Here is a 19,223-nt window from a genome sequence, read left to right as displayed (position 1 = left end):
GAGCACAAGGAGGTTAAGTGACTTGCTCAGGGTCACACAGTGGGTTAATGAGTGAGTCGGGATTTGAACCGGGGACCTCCTGGTTACAAGCCCTTTTCTTTAACCACCGGACCACACAGCCAACCATCCAGGCTGCGATTTGTCAAATTTCCAGTGCCAGGGATAAATTACAGTATTATATTTAAAATACTTTCTGTACCTCTATAAAACAGTATCATCCAACAAAGAAGTAATTACCTGAGAATAATATGGACCAATGTTAATCTGTAATGCCCCCTAGGAGTGCATTGTGATATCAACGGAGATGAGAAGAGCTTTCATTTAATTTCTTCATTATTTGGATATTACTTCCAGGAGATGGTCTCAAGTGGGTTAGGGAAGTCAACCAGCTTGTGATTTTACCATACATTAACATAACAAGATACACTTCTTAGGAGAACAAACAAGAAAAATAATGTACACCATGCATTATGCACACTGGAGTGGTCAGTAAATTCAACCATGGTGGAGTTTCTTTTTTTAGCAGATGTGGTCATGTAGGGACCGCACCTTTTCTTAAAAAAAAAAAAAAGAAGTGAACAAAACCTTGAGAGGCTGTTTTCCTCTGACCTGATCATCGATTTAATAGGAGGCAAATAACTGAACCAGAAACTGTTTTAACAACAAAATTGTTTACTTGAAAAGCATCATTTTTCTTTTAGCTTACATGCATTACAGCAGGTATACAAAGTTTGAGTTTTTAACCCTCGTAAATAGTATAATGAAAACTCACTCTACACTGATCCAAGCCCAAACATTTGCACTTGAAAAATAATATTGCACTTTATAACCTCACGCACCTGTCATCCATTTTCTTTAATTCCTTGTTTATTGCTGCAATTCTCACACTTTTTTTTTTGTTTTGTTTTTTAAAAGCAGTTGTTCCACAAGGAAATGTTAGTAATAAAGTAAAGTAATGCTCCAAAAAAAAAAAAAAATAAACACCTAAAAATTGCACTAATGCGGTGTAAGGAAAATAGTCTACATTTTACTTGTGGAAATTTCATTAATCTTCAAGTGCTTTGTAGAAAAACAATGGTTTATTCTTCATCCTCGTTCTCATTCTCTTGGCCAGAACCTTCAGAGCGATCACCTTCCAAACGGTCTGGAAAAAATGGTTGAAAAATCTTTAAAATTCTGACATCCGACACGAACTAATGATAAGCCCTTATTGCACCTTGTCTGTTAACAGACAAGGTATGTTATATATATATATATATATATATATATATATATATATATATATATATATATATATATATATATAATGTGTGTGTGTGTGTGTAAGTTATAAACCACAATGGGCAGTGTAGTTCCCATGATATATACCATGCAGGTCATGTGATGCTGTTTAACCAATCAGGTGGTTAGTTTTCCAAGTCGTGGTATGTATATATCTCTTGCATCTTACGCACGCTTGGGTGTGTTATGAGGCCCAAGGCCATAGGTGGAAGTGGGTTGTTGTGCTCATAAAATGGCTCTATCTTCATTTTATAAAAACAAAAAATGAAAAAAGTAAGACTTGAAACTTTAAATTACGTTTTATTGAATGATTACATTGTCTTCAGAAGCTACAAATGTGCTAGAAAAATGTATTATTATTTTTTTAGATATTCAAGGTTATTTTTTTATATTGTAGTTTGAATGCAGCATTTTCGTCAAGGAAAACTGCAAAAAATACATTTTATATATGTTATATAAAATAAAATATTTACCATGCACACAGCCTTTACATACCTCTTAATTAAACTGACAATCAATTACTATTTGATAACTTTGTGATACCAACCTGCTCTTATATGATTTAATGAAGCCAGCATTCTCAGCATAAAAGACGCTGGGACTGTGATGGTGTTCCTTGTCTCTTCAAGCATCAGTTCATTTCGAGCGATAACCTACAGGGAAAGGCAACAAGAAGATTTCAGAGAGATATAGCCAGACTATTATACAGTACTTCATATGCCACTAGCAAGTTCAGTTTTACAGCTGTAAGGGTATAAATGTAGTGGCAAATAGGAAAAATAACCCTTCTAAAACACCACAAGAAAATACAAAACTAGCAGGCTTACCCTTAATTGAAATGATACTAATGGCTTGCACTAACCTACATATTACATTTTTTTTTTATTTTTTTTTTATGAATACCAATTGTCTTTCTTGGCATTCAGATAACAGATGCTTTATAATACACATGTGCACTGGATTAACAACCTAACAATATGCTATTACTGTAGATACAAGGCGGGGTCAGGATTAGAATCATGAGTTAATGGTATGGTATATAAAGCCTAAATCAATTTGACCTGTTAGTCAGCTGTAAAATGATTTCATAGTTTAAAACTAGGGAAATGGTAGTGCATACCAGTTCCTGAGAAATAATAAACAAGTGCATCCCAAAAGCTGTTCCAGAAGACAACTACTGATCAGTTTATGTGCAGCTGGTGAGTGGATTGAAACTGGAGAACTGGATGTGCAAGACTTCATTTCTCAACACAATAACTACTTGTTAAACAAGGAAAGAATGATTCTTCTACAGGCCAACAAACACTTCTGCTGCTGGCTAATAAGACAGCATTTCTAGAATATCCACCCTCATGCCAGCGTTAGCAAACACTCCTGTGGGGATTGTAATATTGCTGGGAATGAACTCCAGAACAGCAACCCACAATAAACCGCAGGAGCCTCGCTGCTGGCAGGAATTACACAGCGGAAGATCAATTAACATCAATTAGGCTGTAACATTGCCAATTGCACTGCCAATTGTTCCTAAAAATACTAAATATATCATATGAAAAAGAAAGAAAGTATAAACATATAGACATATGTACTTTGTACATATGTCAAATGTTTTATTTATTTATATAATAAAACCAAACTGTTTCTCATTTAAAAGAATACAGCAGCCCATCTCAACTCTGTACTGGACCTTAATTCACAGGCCCATCTAATAATAAACTGGAGACAAAAAGTAGGTATTTTGCTATTTTCTTTTTTTTTTTTAATTACATTTTTATATTGATCTGACAACAGGTCAAACTTAATAGGTTAATCCATTACATACATTTATATAAATTGCTACAATACCTAAGCTAAAGTACATTACTAATATATATAAGTTAAATAAATACAAAAACTACTTTCACTTTCTTGTTCCAATCACATGCTGCACAATTCCCAGCTAAATATAACTAAAGTAAAGTGATTTTCAATGCTGTTATATCATAAAATTATTTGTAAAACTAACATTCCAGAATAATAGGTTGTAAAGGCTTTACGTTGCACACTGAGTTAACTATAAAAAGCAGAGGATGTCAAATTTAAAATTTAAAACTTTTTTCTTGTGTGTATTTCAGGCAGAAACAGTATAAACATTTTTTTTTTTTTTAATACCTGTAGTTTCTTCTCAATAAACACAAAGTGGCAAAGACACATTTTTAAAAGTAATAGCATTACTGTGGTTTACTTATGCTTTTTCTTTCTTTTTAGCTGTACACACAAGTGAAAACTCAAATTTAACTTCAATACTCACTACTGTGAGACTTGCACAAAATCCTGCTGGTGGCCGCATTTGAGAAACGTCGCCCTAGAATCTATTTTTACCAACTTCAATTTTGTGCCATATACTACTTCCACTGTACTTTATATACAGGGTAATTAGAAAGTACCACATCAATGATATGGTGTGTTGATGCGGTAAACTTACCTTCTAATCACCCTGTACAATGTAAGTTTGACTTAAATACAGGCAAACAGGTTTCTCCTGATATCCCTAGATTCTGATACTGACTTGTGCAAAAGAATGTCCAAACAAAGTTTCATCACAATTGGAGCAGTTTCTCTAGATACATGGAAAATTCGATAAACAGACAGGTGTCTCCGGTGAGGGATAATAGAGATAATAAAATGAACTGGAATGAAGGAAGACATTTAAAATGGGACTTCCCTTAAAGGGTTAAACAAGAACTAACGGTTGCTTTCACAGACAAGGATTAGCACTAACCTTGGACTACCTTACAGAAGGTAACATCAGGTAGTCCAAGACTAGTTCTAATCAGTGTCTGTGAAACTAGCTGTAAATCAACTACATTTTCTTACTTGCTACTGCAACACAGATGAAGTCTAGCGTATACAGTCACATTACAGATACAGGTTAAAAAGATACAGGTTTAAGTCGCTCAATAAAAAAACATGCAGTGTTTTAGCACATTCAATGTTTTGGTCTGTTTTTAAACATTCACACGTGTTAACGGCTAGTATAATAGCACAAAGCCTCCAGCTCTTCAGAGCACAGCCCTCATATTCATGTTGTCGGCTGTCTGCATTCATACAAATAAAGAACTACACCCTGCACCCACAAAACCTACTGAGAGTTTTATGAAGGAGAAAACAGTGCAGTAGTATGAACACCTTTATGAATGATGAATGTAGTGCATTGTGTGTGTTTCAGACAAGGCCAGACACCCTTTGTGCTAAGCCAATTATGTAACCATTTGAATCGCCTCACCTTATTCAATTAAATATGTGTAAACAAATGGGATGTAACAGCAGAATGAGCAAGCAAACCAACAGTCTGAACAAGACGGTTAACCCACTACCCTCAGTTCAGTAAACAAGTTTATTTATTTTAGTGTGCTTCAAAAGACTGGGAAAGTAAATGTTGTGCTTTTTTCCCCCACTATATAATCCCTGACCATTACATTTTAAAATACCAGCCAATCAGGGATCACTAACAAAGAAAATTCCCATTGAAATGGGAAAACCTGTTCTTACCTCTTCAGCCAATTTTCTGTTAAAAGCTGTAGCCCCTTCTAGTGGTGACCAGATCTTTATATCATAGTCTATGCCGGAAGATGCAAGAACTGGAAGGAAAGGATTAGAGGAAATGTATAAAAAAAGAATAAGAATTAATAGAACTTTGACCTTCATTTCCAAGGGTAAAGTAGAAACACCTACAGCAGGATATATATATATATATACTAGGGAAAAACTATTAACCTGATCAAAATTGTTATGTACTACAGAACAGTGAAATGGCCATGTTAATCCTAGTCAGAATTTCAATCCTAATCGAACCGTGGCAGGATTAAAACCAGAAACACTCACTGGGATCGAAGGGGTGAGGCTGCAGGCAGTTCACCACGTGGTTATCAGCCTCCAGCAGCATCAGGTGCTCAGCCGTGTGTCGATCCCAGATAAAGATGTGGCCGCAGTCTGAACCACTCATCACAAAGTTATTTCCCCAGAAACTGGATTCTTTTATCTAAAATGTCAAGCACGAGTAACTGTCAAGCCCATACAAAACCAAACCCACATAAAACAGTTGTGATTTACAAGACGTTACCCTTTTGTTTCTTTAGAGGTGCATTGCAGTCTGATCAGACATGCTGGTAAATGATTTTCTTGCTATTGTCTACAATGTTAGATATGCTTGAAGTGTTCTTCAGAATCTTTTGTTCATGCATGGCTTTTTACCTTGTAAGAATAAGACTGGAAATGCCAAGTAAAATGGCAGAGGTCAAGGAAATGAATAGTAAGCAGCCAAACTCCAGGATGAAAAATCCTGGGCCTTACTTTGGAGCAAGTGCAAAAGGTAAAGCAATTAAAAAATAATAAATCATAAACATAACTGGAACAATATGCACTCCAGAACGTTAAAATTGCCCCACCCTGACAGAGGTGGCCCACGTTGATGAAACTTGGTACAAAAATGGGGGAACATTATTCTAATTTAATCATTACAGTTTCGTGCATCTGGTGCTACCAGATGGTGTGTGGTAAACTAGTGCGACTACGTGACATGAAAAAGGGTATGAAAAAGTGGATTTTGGTGGTTACTGCATTCAGCTCTTCATGTTGGTGATCTCTTACATGGAATGCCCTGTTACTAGAGGACTGTATCACTGCAAGGGGTGGCCATACAACCTAAGGCAGCCTATCCATGGCTCTGTAGACCTGTGCATGACATACCTTATGGCACCACATAGAAGACCTTCGCCAACTTCTGTACCAAGTTTTGTCTAAATGTAGGCTACATTTTTGGGGATTGGTTCATATCTGAGGTGAACTTTTTTTTTTTTTTTTTTAATTGAGCTTGCATTGGGTAACATAATAATGATTTCTACCAGTTAATTTGGACACTTAAGAAACAAGTAAAATGGTTAAACTGTGATGCTTCTTTGTTATCGTGACATCACATTTCCCCCCTTCTTCTCTTTTTATTTATTCAGATTGGCTCAGAGTTCCATTACTCCATTACTTAGATTGAATACCTTTTCTCTCTAAATGTCTCTATGAGCTTGTGCTTTCCATTTTTGAAAAGTATACACTGCTGGTACCTTTGAAAGATGGCATACGGTGCACTACAAGATGGTGGAAGATACTGTACCATTGTTCTGGAGTTGCGATGGCCTTTGTACACCATCTTTACGGGCGGTTTCCGTATGTTCTGCGTCTCGCTCTCCTCCATCTCTCTTCGTTCCTTCCTCCTCCTGAAGAGCTCCTGGATCCGGGCTGCAGCAGACCGCCTGGGGACCAGATTAACAAAAATCAGATCCTCAGAAATTAACTTTTTTTTCTTATATTATTATTATTATTATTATTATTATTATTATTATTATTATTATTATTATTATTATTTTACATCAGTGAGAAAAAAAAGGCAGTGGATGACGCTGCTGGATTAAGTGTTGCTCTGGTGCGGCATACATACCAGTCATGATTTCGCTCCCTGGGGACTACACCCCCCCTTTATGGGAATTATATTTCTTGGTAATTTCACACATTTTTGGTCAGGTTGTTTCCTATAGTATTGTGGCAAGGATGGGGTTAAATCCTATCTCTACATGCAATCACAGGTGTGTTCATTCCCTAATGAGGTAATTGGTGCTAATTGGGGAATGACCACCTGTATAAAAAGGGAGGGAAAAAAAACCTTTGAGGGGGTGGTGTTTGGAGAAGGAAAGTCAGTGAAGGCATAGCTCAAGTTTTGGCCCTCGTGCCATATTTGTTTGTTTATTAAATGTGCATTCTAGTGCTTAAACTGCAGCTTCCTTGTTTCAGAGTCTCTTCTGCCACTAACATCAGGGCCCACAGCACTATCCTTTCACAAGTATGCATAAAAAGTATTTTTTTCTTTATTTTAAATAAACACATTAAATAATCACTCTGATGCAAAAAAGGTAAAATGTTTAGAGAGGAATACAAAACAACTAGAAGAAATTACTCACAATAGTAAGTTGAGTACTAGCGATTTCGCAAACGCTCAAGCTTTTTTCACAACCTTCCATTGTGCTGTGCACCAAATACATGTCTGTATCATATGCCTGTAATTATGCTGGCTGTTTAACTTTACGATGGATGAAACATCTGGCAAAAATGTTAGTGTAAACCCTAGGTTATAACTAGGGCGTCTGATTTTCGTTTTAAAAAAATCTGGTAGAATTATTTAATGAAAAAATCGAGTGAAATCGGGTAGATTTTTTATATATAAATCAAGAAAGAATGAATAAATGAATAAATAAATAAATAAATAAATATCAGGGTAGCAAACTTTTGACGACATCTATCTCTCTCTTCTCTCTTTCTCTCTCTCTCTCTCACACACACACACACACTGTATATGGAGGCATTTCTCCATTCCAATCAAGTTTTATTTTGTAGTGGAGTTGCAAGTATAATTGCACACAGAACATACAGGAAAACTAAACAACTTTACTCCATGCTGTTTTACAAAGAGAAACAATTGACTGTTACATCTAAATGCTCTTGGCTTAAACATGCACTCATAAAACAAATAACTGGGAAGAAAAGTGTGCAAAAAAAGCAAAAGCCTTAAAGCTACATTGCTGTAATTTTGAATTATAAAAAATATATATATATTACACTAAGAAGCCACATTTTTCTAATAGGTAAATCAGCTTACTGTCATCGGCACCAGTTCTGCTCTGTTGCATTTGAATCACAGACAACTTAACTGTGCATGCGTTTATTCTTAAACATTATGTACCTAGGGGAGTTTTCGGGTTTAACCCGAATGCAGAGAAAAGCATTTCGGGGGGGAGAAATCTGGTTAAAATCAGATAAAACCTGAAAATCAGACGCCCTAGTTATAACCATGAATTCAGCCTCCATGACTGCAGCACACGATATATGCATCTGCATGCAATGACATTTGAATGAATTATATCCAATCTAAAGAATCCAAGACGCATTTCTTAAGACCAATTGGGTTAGGTCAGAATTGTTCTTTGTTTAAATTTGTTTAGCCATTTATGAACAGAATTTTGTTTATGATTTAAAAAGGTACACATAGACAGGCTAGGCGAATTATTAAAAAAAAAAAAGAAAAAAAAAATTATTTTAGAGCCACACCATCAACTGTCTACATACATTAGAGCGCTACAGGTCAGTGTGAGTGCAATTGGAAGATAATATTGTTGGACCTGATCCATCATGAAGTCTGTCATAGCTGTCAATACCCCTTTCGTACTAGACATTTCTGGTGTGAAGCTACACAACGTCAATCTGGAAAAAAATACTTTCTACTGGAGTGTTTTTATGGGCGGTTCACAAAGGCTGGAAAGGAGAAGATGCCTAAACTATTCAGAATACACCAAATGTATTTTTAATTTAAACTTTAAAGTGGTTATTGCCAATTCAGTAATTCCATACATTTCACTTGCCATCCACTTCTCTATGTAGGTCTTACATTTATGTTTTGATAGCAAACATGTATTTTTTTTGTAGTCCATACTTTCAGGTAGTATGTTGTACTTGCTCTCACTACGTAATTTCCTTCAACCCTTTCAAAGCCTTGTTTCCTGTCATTAACCACCCAGCTACTTCCCTTGTTAACTGACATGACTAAACCCAAAGACACTGTTGGGGTAAAATAATGTAGTTAGTGAAACAGTAAAATAATGTAGTTAGTGAAACAGTAACTGTTTTTCTGAACGTAAGGCGTGTTTTAATGGAAGTGCACAGCAGTTAAAGCTTATGGATTTATTTCATTAGTCCAGTGCAGAAAAAAAGCAAACAAAATTAAAACAAAAAAAATACTTCAACCTTATATTTTGAGTGATTGAAATGTGGCACTTGATAAAATAACAGCTTTATTTAGGATCTATCCACTGGTACAAATGTATGAAAAAATATAAAGCTTGACATAGATCTTGTTTAGTACACAAACATGGGTAATCTTTCAATTCAGTGAGAATTCCAGTTTAGACTACTTACTTCATTGAAGCATGGTTCAAGATGAAGTCAAAACTTATGGTAATTTAATTCATCTTCAGGTTTTGATAAATATTTAAAAGAACTGCTAGTTTTTAAGCTTAATTTGAGATATAAACCATATTATTATTAGTTTATTTAGCAGACGCCTTTATCCAACGCGACTTACAGAGACTAGGGTGTGTGAACTATGCATCAGCTGCAGAGTCACTTACAACTACGTCTCACCCGAAAGACAGAGCACAAGGAGGTTAAGTGACTTGCTCAGGGTCACACAGTGAGTCAGTGGCTAACGTGGGATTTGAACCGGGGACCACCTGGTTACAAGCCCTTTTCTTTAACCACTGGACCATAATCGTAGCTACAATCGTTCAATATGCAGCTTTTGTCACAGAAATCCAACTTGGAATGAAATTACTCATTTGATCACAAATCTGATTTCTAGCTGCCACCCCTAGACTGGACTTTCTGAAACTATTATTTCAGCAGGATGTAGCCTACACTTCCTTCCACCACTTTGCATTGCCTCTCCTGTGAAACTGAGATTGGATATACCACAACGTCTCACAAATGTGATACGCAATCCCTGCATGCACTTGCAATTAAAAAGCTAAAGCATGTGCAAAAGCTGAACAGCCACACAGCCATCATTTTTACTGAGCAATACCATACACTATCATTGCATCAACAATTTATTATGCAAAGTGTAGGAAAACAAAAACTCCTTTTTAAACCTATTGGTCTCAGTGTGCTCTCTGTTTATTATTCTATACACTATTTCTCTCTGAAGAATTACTTTTTTAAAAATATTTGCTGTAATATTCCACTGTTTTGTTATAAAACATAAATAAATAAAAACACATTGCCAAAAGCACATTTGGCTGGTATGAGGGGTTCAATTAGTCTTTGCCCAATACCAGTTCAACAGCTTATTTTGGCTTGAGTATACCCAAGTTCAATTACATTATTTATGTTCCTAAACCATGTTAAAATGGCAGAAACATCTGCAAACAATTACTGTTGTGTATGTAGTTATTTATGAGAGTGCATCAGAACTTAAGTCATGCACACATGCAGTGCCACACAACCATATTCCTCCTTCACTCCACACATGTTGATAGTTAGTTCAAGGTTAAAGGTGTTCCAGTACAGCGATTACAAAAAACGTACCATCCCGGGTTTCAAGGAAGTACACATTTTATCTTACAAACCCAGGTGTCTGTAACGGTTAATAAAAAGTTAGCGTTTAACCATTACTGTAATGAGAAAAGAAAAAGCATTCAAATTACCTTATCATTCTATCACCTACCGCTGTTCCTCTGAAATTAAATCTATTGAAGGGAACACAATATTTACACACTTTACTATTCATACTAACTATAAAAAATAGGGTAATTTTGCTGTACAATAAAACTATACACAAAATTACTTACAATAGTGGAATCGTTATATATCTTAGAAGCTTCATCCGATATGTTATTGGCTTAGTAGCTTGAAGACATTGAAATTGAAACACTGTAAAATCTGTAGCATTGAAAATGACCAGCTCAAGCAATATGCTGTTGCTATGACATGTGTCCATGGGGTGCATCACCACTCTCTGTGACTAGTTCTGTTTCTATTAAAAACATGGACCACTTAAGCACTAACAGGCTTGCGTAACATTAATCATGATGCAGAAGCTTAGGCTCAACCAACACTTATACATTTCTAGAGGCCAAGCGTTTTACAATTAGAGGTGACAACCAGGAACCCATTGGGGTCATCAGGTACATGCCAATCTTGGTCTTCAAACATTCCCCACGTCTCTGGAAGTACTGTATACTAGTTATGGAAAGCCTTTTCTCCTTTAAATAGAATAATTCATTTTTTACTTTGAGAAAAACAAAAACAATGTATATATTTCATACAAAACCACACATGGGCTACCCCTTATAAAAGTTTACCAGAGTAAATTTGCACGGCAATTTTGTAGTTTTCCCATGCTGTTCCCATGATTATATCATGGTTTTCCATGCTTTTTAATATGTTTTACCATCTCTCTGAGCTTTCCCATGCTTACACTGTGCTTTACTACACTTCACAATGCTTTTACAAGAGTAAACTTTTATAAGTGACTTTTTAAAGGTATATATAATAGGCACAGCAAATACTGACGCAAACCAGTAGTTCAAAGTTTTTCTCTCTTCTTTTGACATTATTCAATTTATGTTTTTACCTTTAGTACAACATGTACCTGCTTGATAATTATGTAATTACACAAACTGCCACGTGGTTCACTTGCTCAAATCCCACTGGTGGTTGGACGATACCAACAGCACGACAATATTGCACTGAAGGTACGAGGATCAGGTACAGTTGTACTTACACTAACCTTTGCAACAACCTTTCAAAAACAAAGACTATTGACATGAAATAATATGTAGTACAATGTCAGCACACTGTTCGTCACATACCTCTGCCCCTGTCCTCCACGATACCTTGACGAAGGTATTAAAATGGGGTCGTCATCACTGTCGTCCGAATCCTGGTAATTCCTGGAGGCCGTCGCTGCCCCCTCACGATTGCTCTCGTCTGCTGGCTCTGTTCTTCGACAGGACTCACTGGGATTGTCAGAGCTACTTCCTCGTTGTTCATCATCAGTCTGCAGAGTGGGGGCACTCTCCTCTTGTTGAGAGTTCCCTGCTGGAGCCTCTGCTGCTGGGCTCTCCTCATCGATGGCAGCTGCCTGGTTGGGACTCTCTTCACTAGACTCCTGTTCTGCACTGCTGGGCCCAGGCTGCTCCACCAGACAAGAGGCTGAAACGGAGATAAAGAGGTTGTTAATATAGTCATTAAAAGGTAATAATGCATTCTATTGACAAGCAACAGTGTATTAATATACTAAGTTAATATATCACAGGATGTCAATACTTTTTAAGGGGCTCCCGAGTGGCACATCCAGTAAAAGTGCTCCACGCGGAGTGCAGGATATGCCCTATAGCCTGGAGATCGCAAGTTCGAATCCAGGCTGTGTCACAGCCGACCGTGACCGGGAGTTCCTAGGGGGCGGCGCATAATTGGCTGAGCGCTGCCCATGTAGCGAGGGCTTAGGTCGGCAGGTGGAATCCACGGCTCACCGCGCATCAGCGACCCCTGTGGCCAATAGGGCGCCTGTGGTTCTGCAGTGGAGCTGCCAGATCTGCATCGCTGTGGATCCGCAGTGCGAAAAATGACGGCGTGGCAGGAACACTTTTTGGAGGACGCGTGCTCTAGCCACCATTTCCCGAGTCGGCGGTGGGGTTGCAAGCGGTGAGCCGAGGATACAGATAATAATTGGGCATACTAAATTGGGGAGAAAACAGAGGTAAAGAAATTGGCGACGACTAAATTTATTAAAATAAATAAATAAATAAATAAATAAATAAATAAAAAATACTTTTTAGTATATTGACTGGAATATGAGCCCCACACAAAAAACAAAGTTCCGATGTTAAGCATCCATATTAATAGGGTATACTGTTTTTCTGTATATTTGACCCACATCCTGTAAGTTAAAAGGACACACAGCAAGACCGCTGCAAGCCCCTAGCTTTGTCTGCTTTAAAAGCACTATATTGCTAATTATGAATCTTTGTAGCCTGCAAAACCCAAATTTACAATGAACACAAAAATGAAATAATAAAAAAAAAAAAACACACAACAGGTAGGGGTGCGGTGAATTGACAATCCACTTCAGAAACCACCGGATAATGATAATGAATTCTGTACAGTATTTGCAAATACAAATGTCCAAGCCCTGCCATCCCCATACATCAGAAAAAAAGGGACCAAAACAAAGTCATGCTGTACTTACTAGTTTCCATGCTTTCCACTGGTAGTTCCTCTTTTCTTTGTGCTTTTTGGGAGCCCTCCTGTTCGCACGGTTTGCTGTGACTTCCACCTCTCGAGCTGGAAGCTGTACTGCTCCTGTTGGGTCCATAGTGAGAAAAGCATGGTGATCCTCAACAAACATCAACACAACAAATACAGCATTCGCCAAATGAAAGTCAACAAACAAGTGCTGCATTGACAACAAAAAACTTATTAAGCCTAGTGGTTACACAGAAGTGAATACAAACTTGACGGTAGTAGACTGTACTCTACAGCTTTTCTTATTAAGTAGTTGGGTAGCTTCATAGTCTAAAAGCATTGTAATTAATGCTACTTAACATGAACAGCATTGCCCTTTTTTGCCCACCCAAGTTGTGATAAACTTTTTTTCACAGGGTAATTGCTTTCGCAAAAAATAGGATTCAATTTAATGAAGGATTCAATCCTGTTTTTTTTTTTTTATATTCCTGGCTTGTGAAAGGTTCTTATCAAAAACTATAGGTTCTATCCGTTTTGTCGCATCCCCTAGCAGTTGTTCTTACCACTCGTCGGTGAAGTCCAGTTTAATAGTGCTTGTAGTCGTTCCCTCTGTGCTGTAGTGCAAACTCAAAACAGGTTCCCCAGCACTGCTCAGAGGGCTAACGCTTGCTGTATTACCTGAAAGCATGTCAACAATAATCTGAGTCACAATGTGAAAAATGAATACATCTTTTGCATCAATTCTCAGATGGTTTAACTTACTGTTTGAAAAATGCAGCACATTACTACTTACAGTAATTCATTCATATGGAATAGAACTGGAGTAAAAAGACAACCGGTACCAGTATGCTTTCACTCTTTGAAAGCAAGTCAACAATCATCTTAGGAATGCTTCTTAATACTTAAGCAGTCTCTAATAGCATTACTGGCATCCAAGTAGAGTAGGAACACATTTTTCAGTTGAATTATTATCCTGCATTTATTTTAATTAGGAAGCAATTATTACTTCATGGGGTTTGACATGTAAGAATAACATAATGAAGAAAAGACTCTAAACAATCTAAAGTAGGCTAGTATTATACAAGTCATGTATAGTTTACATTCTTTGCAATAAGGACTAGTTCTTGACAAATAATATGTTTTTTGTATAATTCTGTGTAAGTGGAAGGATTAGACTTAATTTCCGGCACATTTATACAGACTCTAGTACACACATACTTTTAAAATGCAGGTTAGTGATTATGCTAAATATTAGGGGTACTGGGCAATTTGGAGTAATTGTGGCCCCCCTTCACAGTGCTTTGAAACTTTGATAAGAGCACTACTTGGAATGGCATTCTTTCCCCCCTCAGGGATGGAGCCTAGCTTTCTTTTTTTGCAAGGGATATGAATTACCTAGGAAGTATGCAAGTTCTCTCTGTGCACTTTTTTTTTTTTACAAAAAGACTGAAGCTGCTTTTTTATGCGCAATGCATCTTTATATTGAAGCACAGGTATTATATATATATTTTATTTTTACAAAATGTACATGTTAAGTTTGCAAGTACAATATAATACTTAAATTTGTAGCTTAAATTTGTGCTTGTGGCATTTTAAACGCTTTTAATGTTTTTAAATATATATATATATATATATTTATATTTGTTTAAATAAACATTAAACCACTGGTCACTCTGAGTGAAAATCAGGGCCAGAGATGCATATTAGTGGCACTTCCGGTTTTAGCTCTGACATTTCTGGTGACGTCATCTGAGTAAATCTGAGGACAAGTAATAGTTTGAGTATGAGTATGGTTATGAGTCTGAATAATGGGTTCTCTGCACACCCCTACTAAACATACACTTTTTCAGCTTTCTTGATATGCTGCACAGGATGCTTATTTCTATAGCAGACATTAAACGTCTGCATTTTCACTCAAATACATCACAGTTCATAGTGAAAAAGATGAAAATAAATGTTAGCGTTCACATATGATTTTGATTGCCCCACCTGAAATATTAAGCTTTCCTCATATGTTACTTATTGTACTGGTAAATATCTGCACGCACACACATTTCACGCGTAGTCATGCTCTACTCGGCACGTGGGATAAAAGAGAAGGCAAACTGACAAAGGCATCCAATATTAAAAGAACAAATTCCAACGGTTAGAATACAAATTTGTTTTTGTCATCAACATGGTATTAGAACAGCAGCAAAAACGTCAAACAAAAACAACAAAATCAAATCAGTTCAAAGCAGAATAAAATCTGTTTTGAAAGTAGTTCTAAAAGGGACAGGTAATATCTGTGGCTCAAATTCCCCAATCAAATTTCACATAAGTTTTTTTTTTTTTTTTTGATGTGGTGGAACAGGCAGGAAAAGAAAGTGAAGCAGAGTGGGCTGCAAAACAGATGTGGAATGATTTCGAGCAGCAGAAAGGGAACAGATTGTGTATTGCATTGCGTGAGGTTGCAAGCAGCTCAAAGGCACTGGTGATGGCTAATTCAAGAATCAATTCAAATATTATCTGGGGCAGGCTGGCTGGGTGGCTGGATAGCTGCCTGGAGGTTACATAATTGCTGCTTGATAACAAAAAAGGTACCATTGTTTGCTACCTAGTCACAAAGCTCTTAAAACAAAATGCAGCTACCGTAAGCCCCTTCAGCAAGTGGTACTGGTAAACATATTATAGCTGATTCATCAATCTTTGCACTGATGATAAAGGTTGAATGACTTTCAGTGACATACAGTAAGGAAATTCAGTTGGCCATTTCCTACAAGGTAGAAGCCATTTTAAAAACAGTAACGCTTGTAATTACAGATGTCAAGGGGGTGAATACTGAAGGTGCTTGTAATTACAGATGTCAAGGGGGTGAATACTGAAGGTGCTTGTAATTACAGATGTCAGGGGGGTGATTGCTGAAGGTTAAATGGAATGGAGAGTTTACAGCTGAATTCTTGTGTTATGAAATGGAGATAAAACCAGTTTATGGATTAAAAATGACCCAATATTGTTAGAAACAATGCAGATTATGTTTTTGTTAAAATGCATTTACTCTAGAGGGAGTTAGTGTGGGACAGACTTTTAAATAAGGTAAATGGGAGCCACACTTTGTCTTTGTGTGATTCACACTAATAATAATAATAATAATAATAATAATAATAATAATAATAATACTTCTCCAAATGCCACAAGATAAAAATGTCCAGAAATAAATGTAAGACACACTCCTAAGGGGTTACAACAAATTAAATAATTCAATAAATATTTTTGTCATGCATTTCTTCTTGTTAAATTTGTCTTGTGTGCAGTGTTGAAAGAACACATAAAACGCCAACAGATCTGTTCATTAAAAAATATGGTGTCATATTTCCTGTCATTAAACCAGCTGGTTCCCCTATGATGTGACTTGCTTTTCAGCCAGCTGCCGGTTTGACACCAAACACACTGCTAAGATTAAATGACCAGAAAGACATGCAAAAGGAGAGCTTTCAAGTACAGTACCAGATATACTTTTTTTTTTTTTTTTTTAATGAAAATGTTTGGTATAACATGATTCTTTCAGCCATGCACATAGGATACCTACATATCAGGATGAAAAGGGATTATACTGTGCCTTAAATTCAAAGATTACTTTCTAGATGTGTAAGGGATGTTCCAAAGCCAACTATATTGCTACACATACAATGTCAATGAAGGGACGAATAGCAACGCTGCACTGTTCCCTTTTAGAATTCCCTTTTTCACATAAACAAACTGTAATTGGTATAATACCTTTTCTACAAAGATCAAGCTCTAATCCTTTCCTGTTTTTTATTACTTGCAGGTAGAATTGCTTAAGCCACCATATACAATATCTTTGACCTGCACAATCAGGTTATGTTATCTCTTATTAATATATTTATACAGCAAACTAAAATCTGCAGAAATCAAGCGTGTCTACTTGCATGAAATGGAAATGGAGAAACACAAAGCTTTGCAAATGTAAAAGGAGATCGGACAGGTTCGTATCTCTGGCTGCACGCACCCTGTTGCTCATCGAGTGACATGGATCCAAGCTGTTTGTTAACCACAGAGGAGGGAGAATCTGAAACAAAAATGAGACTTTAACTAAAAAAAAAAAAAAAAATAAATAAAATATGTAGGCAGGAGCAGCTTTCAAAGAGGGTCAAGTTATGATCTCTTTTTCACCCAAACAAAAAGGCAGCCCTACAAGAAGGAATCACAGTAAGACGTTTGCCACTGTCTGATGTAATATATAGACCTAACTTGTGAGATAACCTTTGCTATATTTATTTATGCATACACTGGCGGTCAAAATTATGGGCACACCTGTACATTTTACTGAAATCCAACTAAGAAAGGAAGAATCAACATAAACTATTGATTTATATGAAAATGTATTCACCTTCTCAAAAGAAAAAGCAACACAGGATGTTTTGCTGGCATTTTACTGCAAACCTTTCTCATGAAAATATGCCCCTTGTTAGCAATCACAGCTACACACTCACACAACTTCAGCAGTGCATCGGCATGTGTTTTTGTCCATTCACTCTTAAACATCTATCAGAGTACATTTATGTGGTTGCACTCTTCTTTTTCATTCTCCTGTCAAGCTCAATCCATAACATTTCAATGGGCTGAAGGTCAAATTTCAAAACCGTTTTTTCTTCTTTCGGATTTAAGTAATTTAGGTTTAGTCTGGCTGTGTGTTTAGGGTGATTATCATGTTGAAAAACAAATCCTTCACCCACCAGTCACCTGCCTGAGGGTATTGCATGACGCTGAAAAATGGAATGATATGGTTCCTTTACAAATGTACTGTATATTTGTACTATATCTCCTGCTGGTGCACAGGCAAAACAACCCCAAACCTTCACGTTACCACCTCCATGTTTTACTGTTGGCACTCCACAACATCCTAACAATCTCTCCTGTTTTTCTTCACATACTGTTTCCTCTTGGAGCTGAAAAGTTAAAGCATTGATTCATCTGTCCAGAATACTCTTCTCCACTGCTCTTTTAACAAATATGTATGATTATTGCCCATTCTAGGCGTTTTTGTCGTTTATCTCGTCTCAACGAAGGTTTTTCGAGCTGCAACTTCCCATCATACTAGCTTCTCAAAGACGTCTCTTTACTGTTTCCTTTGATATGGTGACTTTTGATATGGAATTGAAATCAGCAAAGTTGAGTTCTGGGTAGGAAATGATTAGCCTTTGAACATTCAACAATCATTCTCTTATCTTTCGGTTGTTTTCCTCTTTTTGCGTCAGTCACTTCTGATTGCATAGCTCCCAGTCTTTCTGTATTTGTTGATTGTGGTCTGCACTTCAGCTGCTGTCTTGTTGCTGATATTCACATGTCTCTCTTGTCTCAATTAGTTTAGGTTCTGAAAGCTGTCTGCAGCCTTCTGACAGAAGGCTGTACACCGTTAGAAGGGGTTATAGTTTCATAGGACTAATTCTGGTAAGATGCCAGTAAAACATAAACATTATTATTATACTTTTTTTTTTAATGTATAACAAACTTTTGCATAAGGCAATGGTTCATGTATAGTTTTCCTTTCTTAGTAGGACTTCAGTAAGATTTACAGTTGTCCCCATAATTGACCGCCAGTGTATATAAATCACTATAAGGCTCTCAAATGTGTGTTTGTGTTAATATATACAGTACTGTGCAAAAGTTTTAGGCAGGTGTGAAAAAATGCTATAAAGTAAGAATGCTTTCAAAAATAGACATGTTAATAGATTATATTTATCAATTAACTAAATGCAAAGTGAGTGAACAGAAGAAAAATCTAAATCAAATCCATATTTGGTGTGACCACCCTTTGCCTTCAAAACAGCATCAATTCTTCTAGGTACACTTGCACAAAGTCAGGGATTTTGTAGGCATATAGTCAGGTGTATGATTAAACACTTATACCAAACAGGTGCTAATGATCATCAATTCAATATGTAGGTTGAAACACAATCATTAACTGAAACAGAAACAGCTGTGTAGGAGGAATAAAACTGGGTGAGGAACAGCCAAACTCAGCTAACAAGGTGAGGTTGCTGAAGACAGTTTACTGTCAAAAGTCATACACCATGGCAAGACTGAGCACAGCAACAAGACATAAGGTAGTTATACTGCAT

The 19,223-nt window shown here is 36.7% G+C and overlaps 1 protein-coding gene across 6 annotated transcripts in view; it reads right to left on the bottom strand.

The window, feature by feature from the left end:
• Positions 1-654: 654 nt before the first annotated feature.
• dcaf6 (ddb1 and cul4 associated factor 6) overlaps positions 655-19,223 on the bottom strand; it is a 60,145-nt gene continuing 41,576 nt past the window's right edge. For 2 of the 6 annotated variants that reach the window (XM_034922577.2, XM_034922575.2), the window contains 10 exons: positions 17,111-17,170; positions 13,665-13,779; positions 13,106-13,218; positions 11,727-12,069; positions 10,560-10,601; positions 6,425-6,563; positions 5,143-5,299; positions 4,810-4,898; positions 1,829-1,934; positions 655-1,144 (listed from right to left, as the gene is read on the bottom strand). In XM_034922577.2, coding sequence (XP_034778468.2) covers positions 1,080-1,144; positions 1,829-1,934; positions 4,810-4,898; positions 5,143-5,299; positions 6,425-6,563; positions 10,560-10,601; positions 11,727-12,069; positions 13,106-13,218; positions 13,665-13,779; positions 17,111-17,170 — 1,229 coding nt within the window. In that variant the 3' untranslated portion in view covers positions 655-1,079. The remainder of the gene's footprint in view (positions 1,145-1,828; positions 1,935-4,809; positions 4,899-5,142; positions 5,300-6,424; positions 6,564-10,559; positions 10,602-11,726; positions 12,070-13,105; positions 13,219-13,664; positions 13,780-17,110; positions 17,171-19,223) is intronic. The other 4 variants (XM_034922574.2, XM_034922576.2, XM_059028892.1 and 1 more) reach the window with 3 other exon arrangements.

The sequence above is a fragment of the Acipenser ruthenus genome, chromosome 8 (genome assembly GCF_902713425.1).
Source record: "Acipenser ruthenus chromosome 8, fAciRut3.2 maternal haplotype, whole genome shotgun sequence".
Lineage (NCBI taxonomy): Eukaryota > Metazoa > Chordata > Actinopteri > Acipenseriformes > Acipenseridae > Acipenser > Acipenser ruthenus.
Note: the sequence above shows the minus strand (reverse complement) of the source record. Positions and strands in the feature narration are given on the sequence as shown.